Here is a 14,451-nt window from a genome sequence, read left to right on the forward strand (position 1 = left end):
CCCTCTGTAACCAGCTCTGACCATAGCTGCTCTGACATCCTGAAGGAGAACTGAGCTGATACATTCATCTGGCTCATCATGGGTGTGTAGTCAACTACAGCTGTGACGCTTACCTATTGGGCCTAAAGATGCCGGGACTTGAGGCCTAGTGGAACTTCCTGAGCCTGGCTTAAGTAGGCAACCTGTCTTTGGCTTATAAATTCCATATAGGAGTGACTCAGCAAGGCTTGACCTGAGACCACCATAGGTACTATGGTGAAATATCATTGGCCCATATACCTCACCCTATCCTGTTCCCCACTTTCTCCCTCTATACTATATAAGTACCTGCAATAAAATGAGATCCTGCTTTGACAACGCTCCCCACTCAGTGTGATTTCCTCCAGAGAGGGGTTTGGGTTGCCAACATTCTCCATCCCACTTAGTCCCAGGGAGAGACCAGTGAGACCGCCTCTTCCATAGTCCTTCCTGCTGGAGAACATGGCACTTACCAAAGGAGTGCCCTTAGCTATTTTATGCGCAAGGAATTAGCATTTGAGGAGCTATCATAACTTGCCTGGGACAGGTCAAAGTCCCCACTCATAGGCCATTTCTCAAAGTTGATGTTGGTATTTTGCTACTCATTTCTTGGAAAGTTTTAAAAAAATTATACTTTAATTAATTTAGCCTGTGCACTACAGAGGTCAGAGCACAGATTGCAGGAGTTGTTTCCCAGACATAGATCCCAGACATTGAACTCAGATTGTCAGGCTTGGGGTTGATAGGAGATGTCATTCTGTAAATATGTTTCTCTTATTGGTTGATGAATAAAGCACTGTTGGCCAATAGTAAAGGAAGACAGGAGGGACTAGGGGACAAGGAGGAAAGAGGAAGTAGTAGGGATGTGTCAACATGTAGAGACTGGAGAGAACAGAGGTCTGGGCCCTCTCTCCGGTAAGATGAGACCACGTGGAAATACTTAGATTAATAGAAATGGGTTAATAATTAAGACAGAGCTAGCTGATAAGAAACAAGTAACTGGCCAACAGCATTATATCAAATACAGCATCTCTGTGTGTTATTTGGGGCAGGCGCAGTGGTGGCACAAGACCGGCAGGAAAAATCTACTTGTAACATTATGGTGCCGCAACGTGGCTAATAAAAACTTCTGCTTAAAACTAAGAAAAGCTAAAGAAAAGCATTTTAGAAACAAAAGAACAGAGACCAGCAAGGCTTCTTGCTAACAGCATTTTTCTGGGTTGGACTCTGTCTTTCATGAGACAAGCGCGGATTTGCGCGGCTCCTTTAAGGGAGATTTCCGGACTCAGCATAAGCGGCAAAAAACTGCAAGGCTTTTAAAGAGCTCTGCTAGCAACTGAATGGTGTGTACAAGAGCTGGCAATGGCAGTGACCACATCTCCAAGCCGGCAACATGCTGCTGGATGGCAGTGTAGACCAAGGCAGTGAGCACAGCTCTCAGTTCTGGTGGTAAAAGTACCCACCACCATCTTGGATAGACCAGGTTAACACAGCTATGACTTTCATTTTAGCAATGTTGTTTACCAGATAAAGACTCGTGGCCAGAAAAAAGATAAAGATTTACAGTAAAGACAGATTCACCTTAAGAAAAAGCACTAAAGGTTTACAGTGTGTTCTAAAATATATGTAGCCTTGGGAGAGAAAAGGAATAAAATGGTTTTATAACTACAGAGAGGAGCTGAGTGTGGTGGCACACACCTTTAATCCCAGCACTCTGGAGACAGAGGCAAGCAGATCTCTGTGATTGCAAAGTAAACCTGGTATGCAGAGTGAATCCGGAAAAAGTTTGCACTGAAGACGCTCCGGAAGGCACGGAGGAAGCTCATCTATGAAAAGGCAAAGCATTATCACAAGGAATACAGGCAGATGTACCTGACGGAGATTCACATGGCTAGGATGGCAAGGAAAGCCGGAAACTTCTACGTGCCTGCAGAACCCAAGCTGGCATTCGTCATCCGAATCCGAGGTATCAATGGTGTGAGCCCAAAGGTCCGCAAGGTGTTGCAGCTGCTCCGTCTTCGTCAGATCTTCAATGGCACTTTTGTTAAGCTCAACAAGGCTTCGATTAACATGCTGAGGATCGTGGAACCATACATTGCATGGGGGTACCCCAACCTGAAGTCAGTAAACGAGCTCATCTACAAGCGTGGCTATGGCAAAATCAATAAGAAGAGAATTGCCTTGACGGACAATTCCTTGATTGCTCGATCTTTTGGTAAATACGGCATTATCTGCATGGAGGATCTGATCCATGAGATCTACACAGTGGGGAAACGCTTCAAGGAAGCCAACAACTTCCTGTGGCCTTTCAAACTGTCTTCTCCACGGGGCGGGATGAAGAAAAAGACCACTTACTTTGTGGAAGGTGGCGATGCTGGCAACAGGGAAGACCAGATAAACAGGCTTATTAGACTGATGAACTAAGGTGCCTGTGGTATTTTTGTAATCTGGTCAGTTAATAAACAGTCACAGCTTGGCAAACAAAAAAAAAAAAAAAATGAAAAAATAAAAAGTAAAAGAAACAGAGTAATAAAAAACCATGTAAAGATGGAAAGCACAGAAAAACTGTGGATGCTATACACTACTCTGTTGTCTTTAAATTGTTTGACTGTTGAGGAAAAACAACTGCTGGATTAATTCGATTTATATATTTTAAAAATGCTTTGACTCAAAAATTTAAGTCTAAGGACAAGTTACTGGGGAAAAGGATTTCTATTATTGTTTCCACAGAAAATGAAAAGCTGTGGATTCCTTCCAGACTAACATGGTTTGATCAAGCCAGACCCTCTAGAACAGAGTTCCTGGTGATCCAACATTCAAAACAGCTTGAACAAGGCAGCCTTGAAGACTACAGCCAGGATTTCTGCATCTTCTTAGGATCCCCAATGATAGCGCCCCCACAAGCAGGAAGTAGTTTGGAAAGGACAATGCCCAAATTCCCAAATATTGTTTATAAATGTTTGTTTCATTTAAATGGTGTTGGTTATAAATGGTTAATGACCACAACCAATCTTTTTAAAGGTAAAAAGGGAATTATGGTATAGATATGAATACTTTGTGTTGGAATGGATTTTCATTTATTGATACAATTTAAGGTCAATTTTGTGATATGTATATTTCTCCTCTTGTTTAGGTAATTGTATAGAAATGTAATGTATAATTCAATACAGATTATAGATAGTACCTATCTATAGTACCTATAGTACCTATGATAGTCAGATCTTATAGTTAAGTTAGTTAAGATTTCTAGATATACAGACATGTATTTGAGATAAATAGGCATTCTTCAAACCTTTCAGAGACCTACAGAATATGGCATTTAAAATGGTTTAGGGTGACCCTGTGCCCTACCCTACCCACGGGCCTGCCGCTCTAGTTGAGCACTGGGACAGAGGGTGGAGCCAACAGTTCACCCTACTTCAGAGACTCCTCAGAGCAACTCTGAACAAAGGAGACCTGCCTATCCACGCGGGACCACCCTTAATTTCTGACCCCACCTCCAGTCCTCTGCTGGAGTCCCGGGCCCCTCCCATAGATCCGCCTATCTCTGCTGGTCCACTCTGAGCTCCTGCCAGCAAGATCCTTGACCCCCAAATCCGGGCCTCTGCTAAAGAAAGTGGCCTCAGCTGGAGAGTTCCAGGTTCCAGTGAGATCCGACTATCCTGCAAAACCTTCCCAAGTTTCAGCTCAGCCTTTGTCCTCTTCCGCCAGCTATTGGCCAGAGGTGAGTCTGGGTCCAATCGGGGCTTCCTCTCCCCTACAACCTCCCCCCACCCCACAACTCCCTGGGTTGGCCCCTGATCCTGCTGCTCCTGTGTCTGGTCCCCATCGAGAGCACCCTTGGAGCTCTGATACACCCCCACCCATCCCCACCGCGAGCCTGCACCCCCCACCCTGTGTTCCACCCTGCCCAGGGTCCTGTCGCTCTGATTGAGCACTGGGACAGAGGGTGGAGCCAACAGTGCACCCTGCCTCGGAGACTTCTCGGAGCAACTCTGAACAAAGGAGACCTGCCTATCCCCTGAATATGGGTCTCAGTCAGAAGGACTGAGCAGTCTAAGGGACCTCAGACAGTGGAGCCAGGATGTATCCCTGGTGCACAAAAGGACTTTGCGATCACATCCCCCATGGAGGGATAACTGCCTTAATCTAGAGACAGGAGAGAAGCCCTAGTCCCTACTTCACATGACCTGTCAGATCTACATGACCCCAACTGGATGGCATTCCCCTACATATGGAATTGGGGCGGGGGGGGGGGGGATTGGAGGGGAGGGTGATTAGAGTGCATGTGAGAGGGCAGAGAGGGTAAAAGGGAGGGAAGGAGGGAGGGAGGAAGAGAGAGGGAGAGAAGGAGGGAGGGAGAGGGAACTGGGATCGACATGTAAAGTAATAAATTAAATTAAAAAAAATGCTTTGAATCCAAAATTTAAGTCAAGGACAAGTTACTGGGGAAAAGGATTTCTATTTTTGTTTCCATAGAAAATGAAAAGCTGTGGATTCCTTCCAGACTAATGTGGTTTGATCAAGTCAGACCACCTGAAACAGAGTACCAGGTGATCTTACATTCAAAACAGCTGGAATAAGCAGCCTTACAGACTATAGCCAGGATTTCTGAATCTTTTTCGAATCCCCCATGATAGCTCTCCTTACCAGCAGGAAGTAGTTTGGAAAGAACAACGCCCAACTTCCCAAATATTGTCTATAAATGTTTGTTTTCATTTAAAAGGACTTGGTTATATAAAATAAATAAATTAATTAAAAAAATAAAAAAAATGGTTTAGGGTTTTTCTTGACAATGAGACATAAATGCTTCTGGCAACACCACCTGCATCAGAAAGGAAGATGGACATCAAAGAAACATGTTATGAAGTTTCCTTTCAATATGGCAAGACTAGCCATTTGGGCAAGATACTGCTCTTGTCTGGACTGTTTGACTTTATGCTGTATAATCTGGACATGCAAGACACTCAGGAAAGTGACTGCTGATTCAAGATGGACATTGATACAGCCAATACAAGAAGACAGTTTAAACTTTCCTGCTTTGCTGAAGAGTCTGCCAGACACACTATGGCCTATGGGCTGAAGATGGAACATTACAGAGTTGTCTCTGTCATTTCTAGAGTTTATATATTATCCTGCTGTGGCTTTTGAGGGAGTTGAAGACAAATAGTTATGGTTATAGTTTTCCTTAGTTAGGATTAAAGATAAGTTACATAGACTTTAGACCCACAAAGATAGGATAGATGATGGAATATTTTCTTCAAATCTTGTTAAATGTTAATGGACTAAATATTGTTAACTGTGATTCTACTTGGTAAGTGTTGTGTTATATATTTTGCTTTGTTAAGGTTAAAACCCTTCTTTTTATTTAGACAAAAAAGGGGAGATGATGGGAGATGTCATTCTGTAAATATGTTTCTCATACTGTTTAATGAATAAAGCACTGTTGGCCAATAGGAAAGGAAGATAGGAGGGACTAGGAGACAAGGAGGATTCGAGGAAGTAGAAGGGAGGAGTCAGCATGTAGAGATTGGAGAGAACAGAGGTCCGGGTCCACTTTCCGGTAAGATGAGACCACGTGGAAATACTTAGATTAATAGAAACGGGTTAATTAATTTAGCCTGTGCACTACAGAGGTCAGAGCCCAGATTGCAGGAGTTGTTTTTTCTACCACATAGATCCCAGACATTGAACTCAGATTGTCAGGCTTGGGGTAGGTGTCTTTATTCACTGAACCATCTTGTCTACCTCTTTTCTTTTCTTCTTCTTTTTTAAACAAATTGTGTATTTGCTGGAATATAAACAATGAAGAGACAAATGCACTTAATAATTCTGTTTATTTTTTTTAATAATCCTTCACATCCCTGTGACATTTCTTCACATGTAACAAGGTTTGAAGATTTAGTTTGTGTTTAAGAGGAGATAATTATCTTCTTGGAATCTCTTGTGACCAATATCAGCTTCGAAGCAGCTTCAGAGACCACAGAGACTTGGGACTAGTGAGGTGACTCAGCTGGAAGGTACCTGCATAGCAGGTGAAGACAAGTGAATCCATAGCATCCATGTGAAAACCAGATGTGAGGGTATGTGTTGTAACCCCACATTTGCTCACTGTGCAGCCAGCTACCCCAATCATGAGTCCCAGGTCTCAGCAGGAGATCCTGTCTCAAACAACCCAGTAGACAGTGTCTTAAGAATGATACCTGAGACTGAACTACACACACACACACACACACACACACACACACACACACACACGCCTACTGGGTGCCAAACTGTGTGTCTGGCCAGTCTAGTCTGTATATGTGCTTAGGCAGCTTATCCATATGGCTATGTCCAGTATTCTTTACATAAGCATTTGTCTCCAAGTTGAGGCTTCAATACTCACAAGCTTAGAAGTGCAGAATTATCTCAGAGTTCCAGGCTCAGTATAGGATCCTGATAACCCTTCAACAACTTGCTGATGAATGAAGAAATGACGCTCAACAAAGCTGTAGTGATAGCAATGTAATCTTTTTTCCCTGTTCAGGAGGCTATTGCAGCACCTCAGGGGCAGCAATTTAAATCAATCAACACACTTAATAGCGGCACCCCTTCCAAAGGACAGCCTCATCACCAGAGACACAGTGAGTGGACCACTTCCTGAGTTACATGTGGGGAAACTGGGACCCAGACAGAAAGTAACAGGAATGAAGACACCTGGATTTAACTTTTTCTCCCCCGCCACCTTTGGCTCTTCCATCAGTTTATGTTTTTGAAACCTTTTTCCACTACTTTATGCCAAGCCAACAGCAGTCCCCTCCTGCAGGCTTCCTGCTTCTGCTCTCTTCTACTTCATACTGTCTGGCTGGTCAGAGACATTATCCCAAGGCAGGGCTTTGCCTCATTTGATGGAGAATTTGTTATAAATGTAGTTTCAGTGGGTCCACCAACTTACAATTCTCTTGCCTCAGCCTCTGGACAACAGGTGTGCACTACCACAACTAGCTTTGTGTGTGTGTATGTGTGTGTGTGTGTGTGTGTGTGTGTGTGTTCAGGTTCATATGACTATGTGCACACGTATATGTAGGTGTGCATTCGTGGAGGCAACAGGATGTCTGGTGTCTTTTTTCTCCATTTTTAAATTTTGTTTCTTAAATTTATTCTCTTTCTTTCTGTATGTGAGCTTGCCACAGAACACATTTTTTCTTCCTACCATTTGGGTTTCGGGGCTCACCAGGCTTAGCGGCATCTTCTGAGCCATCTGGCTGGTCCTCCATCTTTATTTTAAGGCAGTCTTTCACTGAACGTGGAGTTCACTTATTCAGCTAGAGTGGCTGGCCAGTGAGCTCCAGGGATTGCTGGCCAATGATCTCTCTGTGTCAGGTTTACAGATAAACACTGCCATTTGAGTCTCTCCCCCCCCCAGGGGTGCTGGGAATCAGAGCTCAAGTCCTTATGCTTATGTAGTAGACACTGTACTAAGCCATTTCCCCAGCCCTAATTTTATTCTCTAATACAAACTGTAGGCAGATATTTTTCACTGGGACTGTCAGCTCCCCAATAATGATATGGAGACTTATTATTAATTATGAAAGCTTGGCTGATAAGTTAGGCTTGTTCCTAACTAGTGCTTATAACTTAAACTAACCCATATCCTTTACTCTATATTCCTTTATGTGGCTTGGTTACTTTTATTCTGTATTGCCCATGTTGCTTCATCTCTGTCTTGCTGGCAACTCTGCCTTTCTTCTTCCCTGAGCTCTCTCTGTGCCGAAGTTCTGCCTACGCCTTCTGTGTAGCTATTGGCCATTTAGCTTTTTAGTAAACCAATCACAGTTACACATCTTCACACAGTGTAAAGGAATATTCCACAACAGCAAACTATGTCACACCCACCCCCTCTATCACTCTTTCTATCCCCTCTGCCATTTCCTCTTCCACATCCCTGGTCTTCCTTTTACTTTCATGTTCTTTTTCTTTCTTTTTTATAGTTTATTTTTATTTTAATTGGTGTTTTTTTCTGCATTGCAAGAGTCACATCTTGGAATTACAGACAGTTGTTAACTGCCATGTGGGTGCTGGGAACTGAACCTGGGTCCTTTGGAAGAGCAGTCAGTGCTCTTAACCACTGAGCAATCTCTCCAGCACTCACATTTTTTTTCTATCTTTGATTTCTGCATATTAGAGAAAGTTTGTGCCATGGGTCTTTCTCAGTTTGGCTTATTCACTTTACAGGATGTTTCCAGTTCTACACATCTTTCTGCAAATGACATACTGTATTTCTTAAAGAACCTACTGTGCCTTTTAGATTCAGATTCTTTGTCTTAGGGGAGGAAAATCTACAAGTGATGGCTCAGGAAAAGTGTGTGTGTGTGTGTGTGTGTGTGTGTGTGTGTGTGTGTGAGAGAGAGAGAGAGAGAGAGAGAGAGAGAGAGAGAGATTATATGCTGCTTGGGACATGGGCTTTACAAAGTCTGTTGTTTAGAATTCCCAGGCACACAAAGCTGCCCAGAGTGTTTGTTGCTGCTGGCTGCTGCTTGTTATAGCTATTGCTGTTCTTATTGTTATCATTTAGCTTAACTGGAAACCATGACAACTCACAGAGGTGACAGAGCCTGTGGACTTAGAATTGAGATTCATCCCAGTTGCTGCCTCTTTCAGCAAACCTTGCCTCCATGACTCAGTTGGAATCTAAACATTCAAGAGCTGTCATACTGTCGGTCATGATGGCTAGGATCATTACAGATCATGATGTTGGATCAAGACAGACTTTAGAGAGTTTTGTATCCATGTTTGTAGGTATTGACTCCTTATTAAACTTCTTTCTGAATAGCCTCCTCTGAAGATCCAGAGAATGCAGTTCTAGGCCTGCTGTAGCGACCTGCTGCCCACCTCCCAACAGTACACCTCGCCTTCACTGGGCAGTTGTTTCTGCCATGTCTCCTGGATGGGTTGCACTTAGTGCTCTGTACACTGGGGATGTAATAGGAATAAAACACTCACATTTTCCTCTTTGCTTTACTGTCAGGAGTCTCAGAGTCAGTATTGTCTCCAACAGTGCCTTATGGGATCTCATCTGAGTTCATTTTATATTTTCATCCTATTTTTCTTCTACTTTGGTTAAAAAAATGCCCTCATGCATTCTTGTAAACCATCATGGTCTCTTGCTTGAATATGAAATAGAATATCTTAACAAATTCATTCATCTCCTGGTCCCATCCTGTCCTGCCCCCAATGATGATACCAGAACACACAGGGCAAGATCTTCTTTCCATCCTGTTAGTCTATGAATTCGCCCGTCCTCCCAACAACTGTTCTTTAGTAACATGGCTTCCCAGGAAAACAGAAGCAGCTGTGGTGGTATGTTATTAGGGAGTACTTCCCAGGGTCACTGACTTTCAAAGATGAGATGTTTGTTCCTTCCTGAGGGGCTGTCACTGTTGAAACCAAATAAATATGATGAGAACAGTCTAGCCCAGAAGAGCTCAGAGGAAGAGTCTATCAGTTAAAGGCTTGCACCAGTGTTAACTCCCTACAATTTTGAGTACTGTGGGTAGCAGGCAGGTCCACAGTCAGCCATCATTAGGTGTGGCTGTGTATGAGGGTCATCAGTGGCTGGAGTAGAGCCAGTTGTATAAGTGGTCTTCTGGGGGTTTGATGGTGTTCAAAGCAGAGTACCTCTCTGACTATGTGAAATAGATTCCCTGATGGGGGAATATGCTGAGTATCCCAAGACTATCCCCAGGTTCAAAGTCATATTGCAATGATCAGAATTCAGTACAGTAATTGTATTCATCATTGTCTATTCTGGAGGGAAAACACACAGGTGGAGTCTAGAGGGAAAGAGGTACAGACTCCCAAAAGTCCTGTGTTAAAGGCTTTAAGCAGAGTTTATTTTGGCTCTCATTTCCCTCACGGTGGGAAAGGCATGGTGGTAAGAGCAGGAGATAGATGGTCATGTGGTACCCACCGCCAGAAAGCAGAGACAGATGTGTGTACCTAGCTTGGTTTCTGTTTTAAATTCAGTCTGGGATCTGAGCCTGAGAATAATGCCACCCACATCCACCTCAGTTGACCCAGTCTAGAAATTCCCCTCCAGACACACCCACAGGTTTGTCTCCAAGGTCACACTTAATTCCTCTAGCACATGTGGGATGCTCAATACAAGTTTAGAGTTTAGCTCCCAGGGGTTTGTTTTGATAGTCTGGCTGGCTGCCCCCTACCCCCATGCTGCTTAGAAGAAAAATTCAAGACCCCCAAGGAAAGCAAGTGTTGAGCATAAGCTACATTTTTTTGTGTGTGGCTATTTCCTCTAGAATTATTTCTCTCCTGTAGAGAAGGTAGAGAGAGGCCCAGAAAGCTTACAGAGACTTAGTAGGCTCTCTCCAGATTATACACTCTCAGGCTCAGGGATCCCAGGGAGTCACATGACTCAGGGAACCCCCCACCCCCACCCCAAGGTTAGAGAAGCAGTTAACAGTTGCTGGTTCAAGGAGACTATGCTGTCCTCAAGTGGTACAGAAAGCAACTGAGATGCTGCTTTTGAGAGTAATCACTCATGCTGGAATGTGGGGAATGTGGGCTCTTACCAGATGTTCTTGTAAGTGACCCTTCACTTCTATGAACAAGTCTAACAAGCTTTGCTTGCCAAGGTAGACTTGGGAGTAATCTTTTATTTGATCTGCTCTCACTGCCCTGTCTAGTCACATAACCCATTTACAGGGCATTATATCCAATCAGCACCTCAGGCTTACTTGAGATCAGTGGCTATGGAGAGCTTTAATGCCTCTTTGAAGGTGAAGGCTGCCATAACTTGACATAAACCATGGTGGCCACATGTGTGAGTGCAGCCATCCATTTAAAAGCCCATCAGTGGACTGGGCTAGGGAGATGGCTTAGTCAGTAAAGTGCTTGCGGTACAAGCATGAGGACCTGATTTTGATCCCCAGCACCCACAAAAAGAACCAGGCATGATGGTGTGTACCTGTGATCCAAGTACTGGGGTGGCAGAGACCAATGGATTTCTGGGGCTTTTGGGCCAACCATCCTATCTGAATGGCAAGTTCCAGATAAAACTGAGACTCTTGCCTCCAAAAAACAAAAACAAACAAAACAAACCTGCAGCAGAGATATAAGCTTTCTAGAATTGAAGGAGGAAGAGCAGTCATAGAGGAATGGAGCTTTGGAGATAAGTGTGTCAATCAAAGGTCAGGAGAGAGTGCACCCCCTCCCCCCCCAAAAAAAACGACCCTGGAGGGAGGGAGGAGCCTAGGTTTGGATGTTTGTTCTGCAGCAAGAGGTCCTGTGTGTTGCAATAAAGGATTAATAAAGGGACTGGTAATAAAAATTTCCAATCACTTTTGGTCCATATAAAGCAGCAGACTTGGGGAAATGGTAGAATCCTGTTTGCCTACAGCATGTTATGCCTAAGGCACTGAGGAAACCTTGCTTTGAGTATTGTGAAAATGCCTGGAAGAGCATGGAAGAACATTTCCAAGGATGATCAAATCATAAGGGCTCTGGCATCAGGAATGGATTTGGAATTTAAATAGACTGTTTTGAGGCATGAAAGGTGAGGCCTGAGTGGAAGAACTGGGTTCACAGAGATGCATTTTTGGAGTTGTCTCCTGCCATGACACCTTCCTGTTACTGTTTCCTGGTTGCTGTGAGCTCACCGGCTCCCTATTCACTGTATCCTCCCTGCCACCATGGACTAAACCTCTGAAAATGAAAGACCCGCAGAAGGCGTGGACCCTCATGCCCTGACTCAGAAAAGGTGGTCCCCCAAAATCACTCACGAGAAGCAGTCTTGATGCAAAAGCATGAGGTCTTTTATATTCTAGTGCACTGGGGTCCGCAGCCATACTCCACGTGGGGTAGAGGTCTGGGAACCCTGGGTACAGGGTTTATAGGGTTATAGCAAAGCCCGTGCATCATAAACCAATCATCTCATAACATCCAGTGCGGACCAGTCCAATTTGAACTATCCAAGCTCGCGCTTAGCCCAGGAAGTCTGCTTTTACTAGGGCTTCTGGGTAGTGTGACAAGGCTCATTTCCTATTTATTCACTCACAGGTGCTGTCGTAAACTGCCCTGTTGTAAACAGTCAAGAATGTACCTTTTGCCTACTCACTGCTAGGGGGCAGATTCTAGGGAGAGTTAGACTAAATTTTTCAATCATTACAAAACCATGGGCTAAGCTGCGATGGTTGGGTTCAGTTATCATCATGGAACAATCTAGAATCATCAGGGAAGAGAGGCTCAATGAGGGATTTCCTAGATCAGGTTGTCCAATATGCATGTCTGTGGGGGATTATCTTGGTTACTAACGTTAACTGATATACAAAGACATAGCCCAGGCTGAGCGTTGGTGACAAATGTCTTTAATCCCAGCACTCAAGAGGCACAGGCAGGTGGATGTCTGACTGAGTTCGAATTCAGCTTGGTCTACAGAGCGAGTTCCAGGACAGACTCCAAAGCAATACAGAGAAACCCTGTCTCTAAAAATTTAAACCAAACCAAACCAAACCAAACAAAAAAACCAATCCCCCCGAAAAAACCCAAAAAAACAAAAACAAACAAACAAAAAAACCCAACAATATGTAAGGAGTAAGGTTTTTCCGCCTGCTGCTGGTCTTGTCCCGCTGCCGTGCCAGCCCCAAATAACACACAGAGACAATGTATTAGGTACAATGCTATTGGCCTGGTACTAGTTTCTTATCGGCTAGCTCTGTCTTAAGTATTAACCCATTTCTGCTGATCTATGTATTTTCACGTGGTCTCTTACCGGGGAGCCGGCCGGCATTCTGCTTTCTCCAGACTCTCCATCTTGACTCCTCCTTACTACTTCCTCTTTCCTCCTTGTCTCCTAGTCCCTCCTATCTTCCTTTCCTATTGGCCAACAGTGCTTTATTCATTAACCAGTATGAGAAACATATATACATAATGGCATCTCCCATCAACAATACACAAACAAACACAACTAAAGACCTACCCATTGTAGGCAATACCATTCTCTAGACAGGGGATCCTAGACAGTATGAGTATTGGGAGGGTGTTGAACATCAGTAAGCTTGCATATATCCATTCTTTCTCTGCTCTTGATTGTGCTTGTGACTAGCTTGCTTCAAGTTCTGGCCTTGACTTCCTTGCAATGATGGGCTGTAACCTGGAATTGTTAACTAAATAAACCCTTTCTTCCATAAAATTCCTTTTGTCAGGGTAGTCTATAACAACAGAAATAAACCCAGGACATGAGATAAATAATTCCTCTCCTTTAAGTTGTTCTCTCAAGAATTTCGGCAATAATTATGAAAAGCTAATTGACATAGGGAATTCAGATACCTCATAACCTTTTTTTTTTTTTTGAAATTTTATGAGCAATTTATTAAGTTCAATGTTGAAAGCTACCAGAAGAATATTCTCCTGAAATATATTGTTCCCCCCCCCCCTTAGGAAAAAACGAAAGGAAGATCCAAACCCTCTGAGCATAGCCACAGATGCTGTGGCAGGCATGCCTCTCTGGAGTCAGGGACAGTCTGTCAGTCTGAGGAGTCGCTCCCTGGGGCAACAGGATTGTAGTCGGGATCATCCTCACCATCCTCCAGTTCCAAGTCATCCATTTCCTGAAACAAGGACTCATCCACCTCCACGTTGTTCCCAGCGTCCTCCAGAAACTGGATATCAGATGTGTCAAGATTATGATCTGTTTCAAATAACTGCTTCCCACTTAGTTTATTTTTCCCTGCTTGTTCTTCTTTCATCTGCTTCTTTCTAACTTCCAGGAGCTCTGCATCAAACTTGGCCTTCCAACTCAAGAAATTCTCAATTGTAACACGAGTGCCATGGAACAGTTTCTTCTCTGTTTCTTCTGCTTCCTTTTCTTTCTGTTTCTTCTCTTCCTCTCTTCTGGTTTTTATCTCGTCTACTATCTCATTTAACTTTTCCTGAACGGCTGTCACGAGAGTGAAGATCATTACCATGCCAAGATTCTCCTCAACCTGCAATGCCAGTAATTTTAAAATGTCAGAGACATTATTATCTTCTAGATTTTCCTGGGAGAATATTTCATAAAGGGGAGCTTCATCAGTGTATTTTTCTCTATATGTAAACTTCAGAGTAGTCTGCACAGTTTCGTCATTTTCGCCATCCTCCGACGTCACGGTAATGGTGAAGCTGGGTGGATTTTCTGATAATACTGTGAAGGAGCCGGGGTAGATGGACTCCAGAGCCTCCAACTCGTTGCGCTGCTCCTGGCCGTAATCTGTCATGGTGGCCTGCTGCTGCCCCTCCATCGGCGCAACACCCTGGCTGCGGGCTGCAGCGGACTCCGTGGCCGCCGGCTGCCGGGCGGGCGCACGCGCACAGTCCGGGTGGGCCTCATAACTTTTTAATGATAATAGCAGATGTTATCAAGGTTTGAGTCTACAGGAACTCCCAGGCTCATGTGAG

General features: G+C 43.9%; 2 protein-coding genes across 2 annotated transcripts; one reads left to right on the forward strand and one right to left on the reverse strand.

The window, feature by feature from the left end:
• Nucleotides 1–1,791: 1,791 nt before the first annotated feature.
• On the forward strand, nucleotides 1,792–2,457 carry LOC127237563 (60S ribosomal protein L7-like; the record flags this gene model as incomplete). Its single annotated transcript, XM_051205917.1, has 1 exon — nucleotides 1,792–2,457. A coding segment is annotated over one exon (651 nt), but the record flags the coding sequence as incomplete, so codon positions are not given.
• Nucleotides 2,458–13,459: 11,002 nt separating this feature from the next.
• LOC127237572 (RWD domain-containing protein 1-like) lies at nucleotides 13,460–14,274 on the reverse strand. The gene has a single exon (XM_051205926.1). The coding sequence runs from the start codon at nucleotides 14,268–14,270 to the stop codon at nucleotides 13,542–13,544; it is 729 nt and encodes a 242-aa protein (XP_051061883.1). The 5' UTR covers nucleotides 14,271–14,274; the 3' UTR covers nucleotides 13,460–13,541.
• Between the last annotated feature and the right edge of the window lie 177 nt (nucleotides 14,275–14,451).

This window comes from Phodopus roborovskii, unplaced genomic scaffold, assembly GCF_943737965.1.
Source record: "Phodopus roborovskii unplaced genomic scaffold, PHOROB, whole genome shotgun sequence".
NCBI lineage: Eukaryota > Metazoa > Chordata > Mammalia > Rodentia > Cricetidae > Phodopus > Phodopus roborovskii.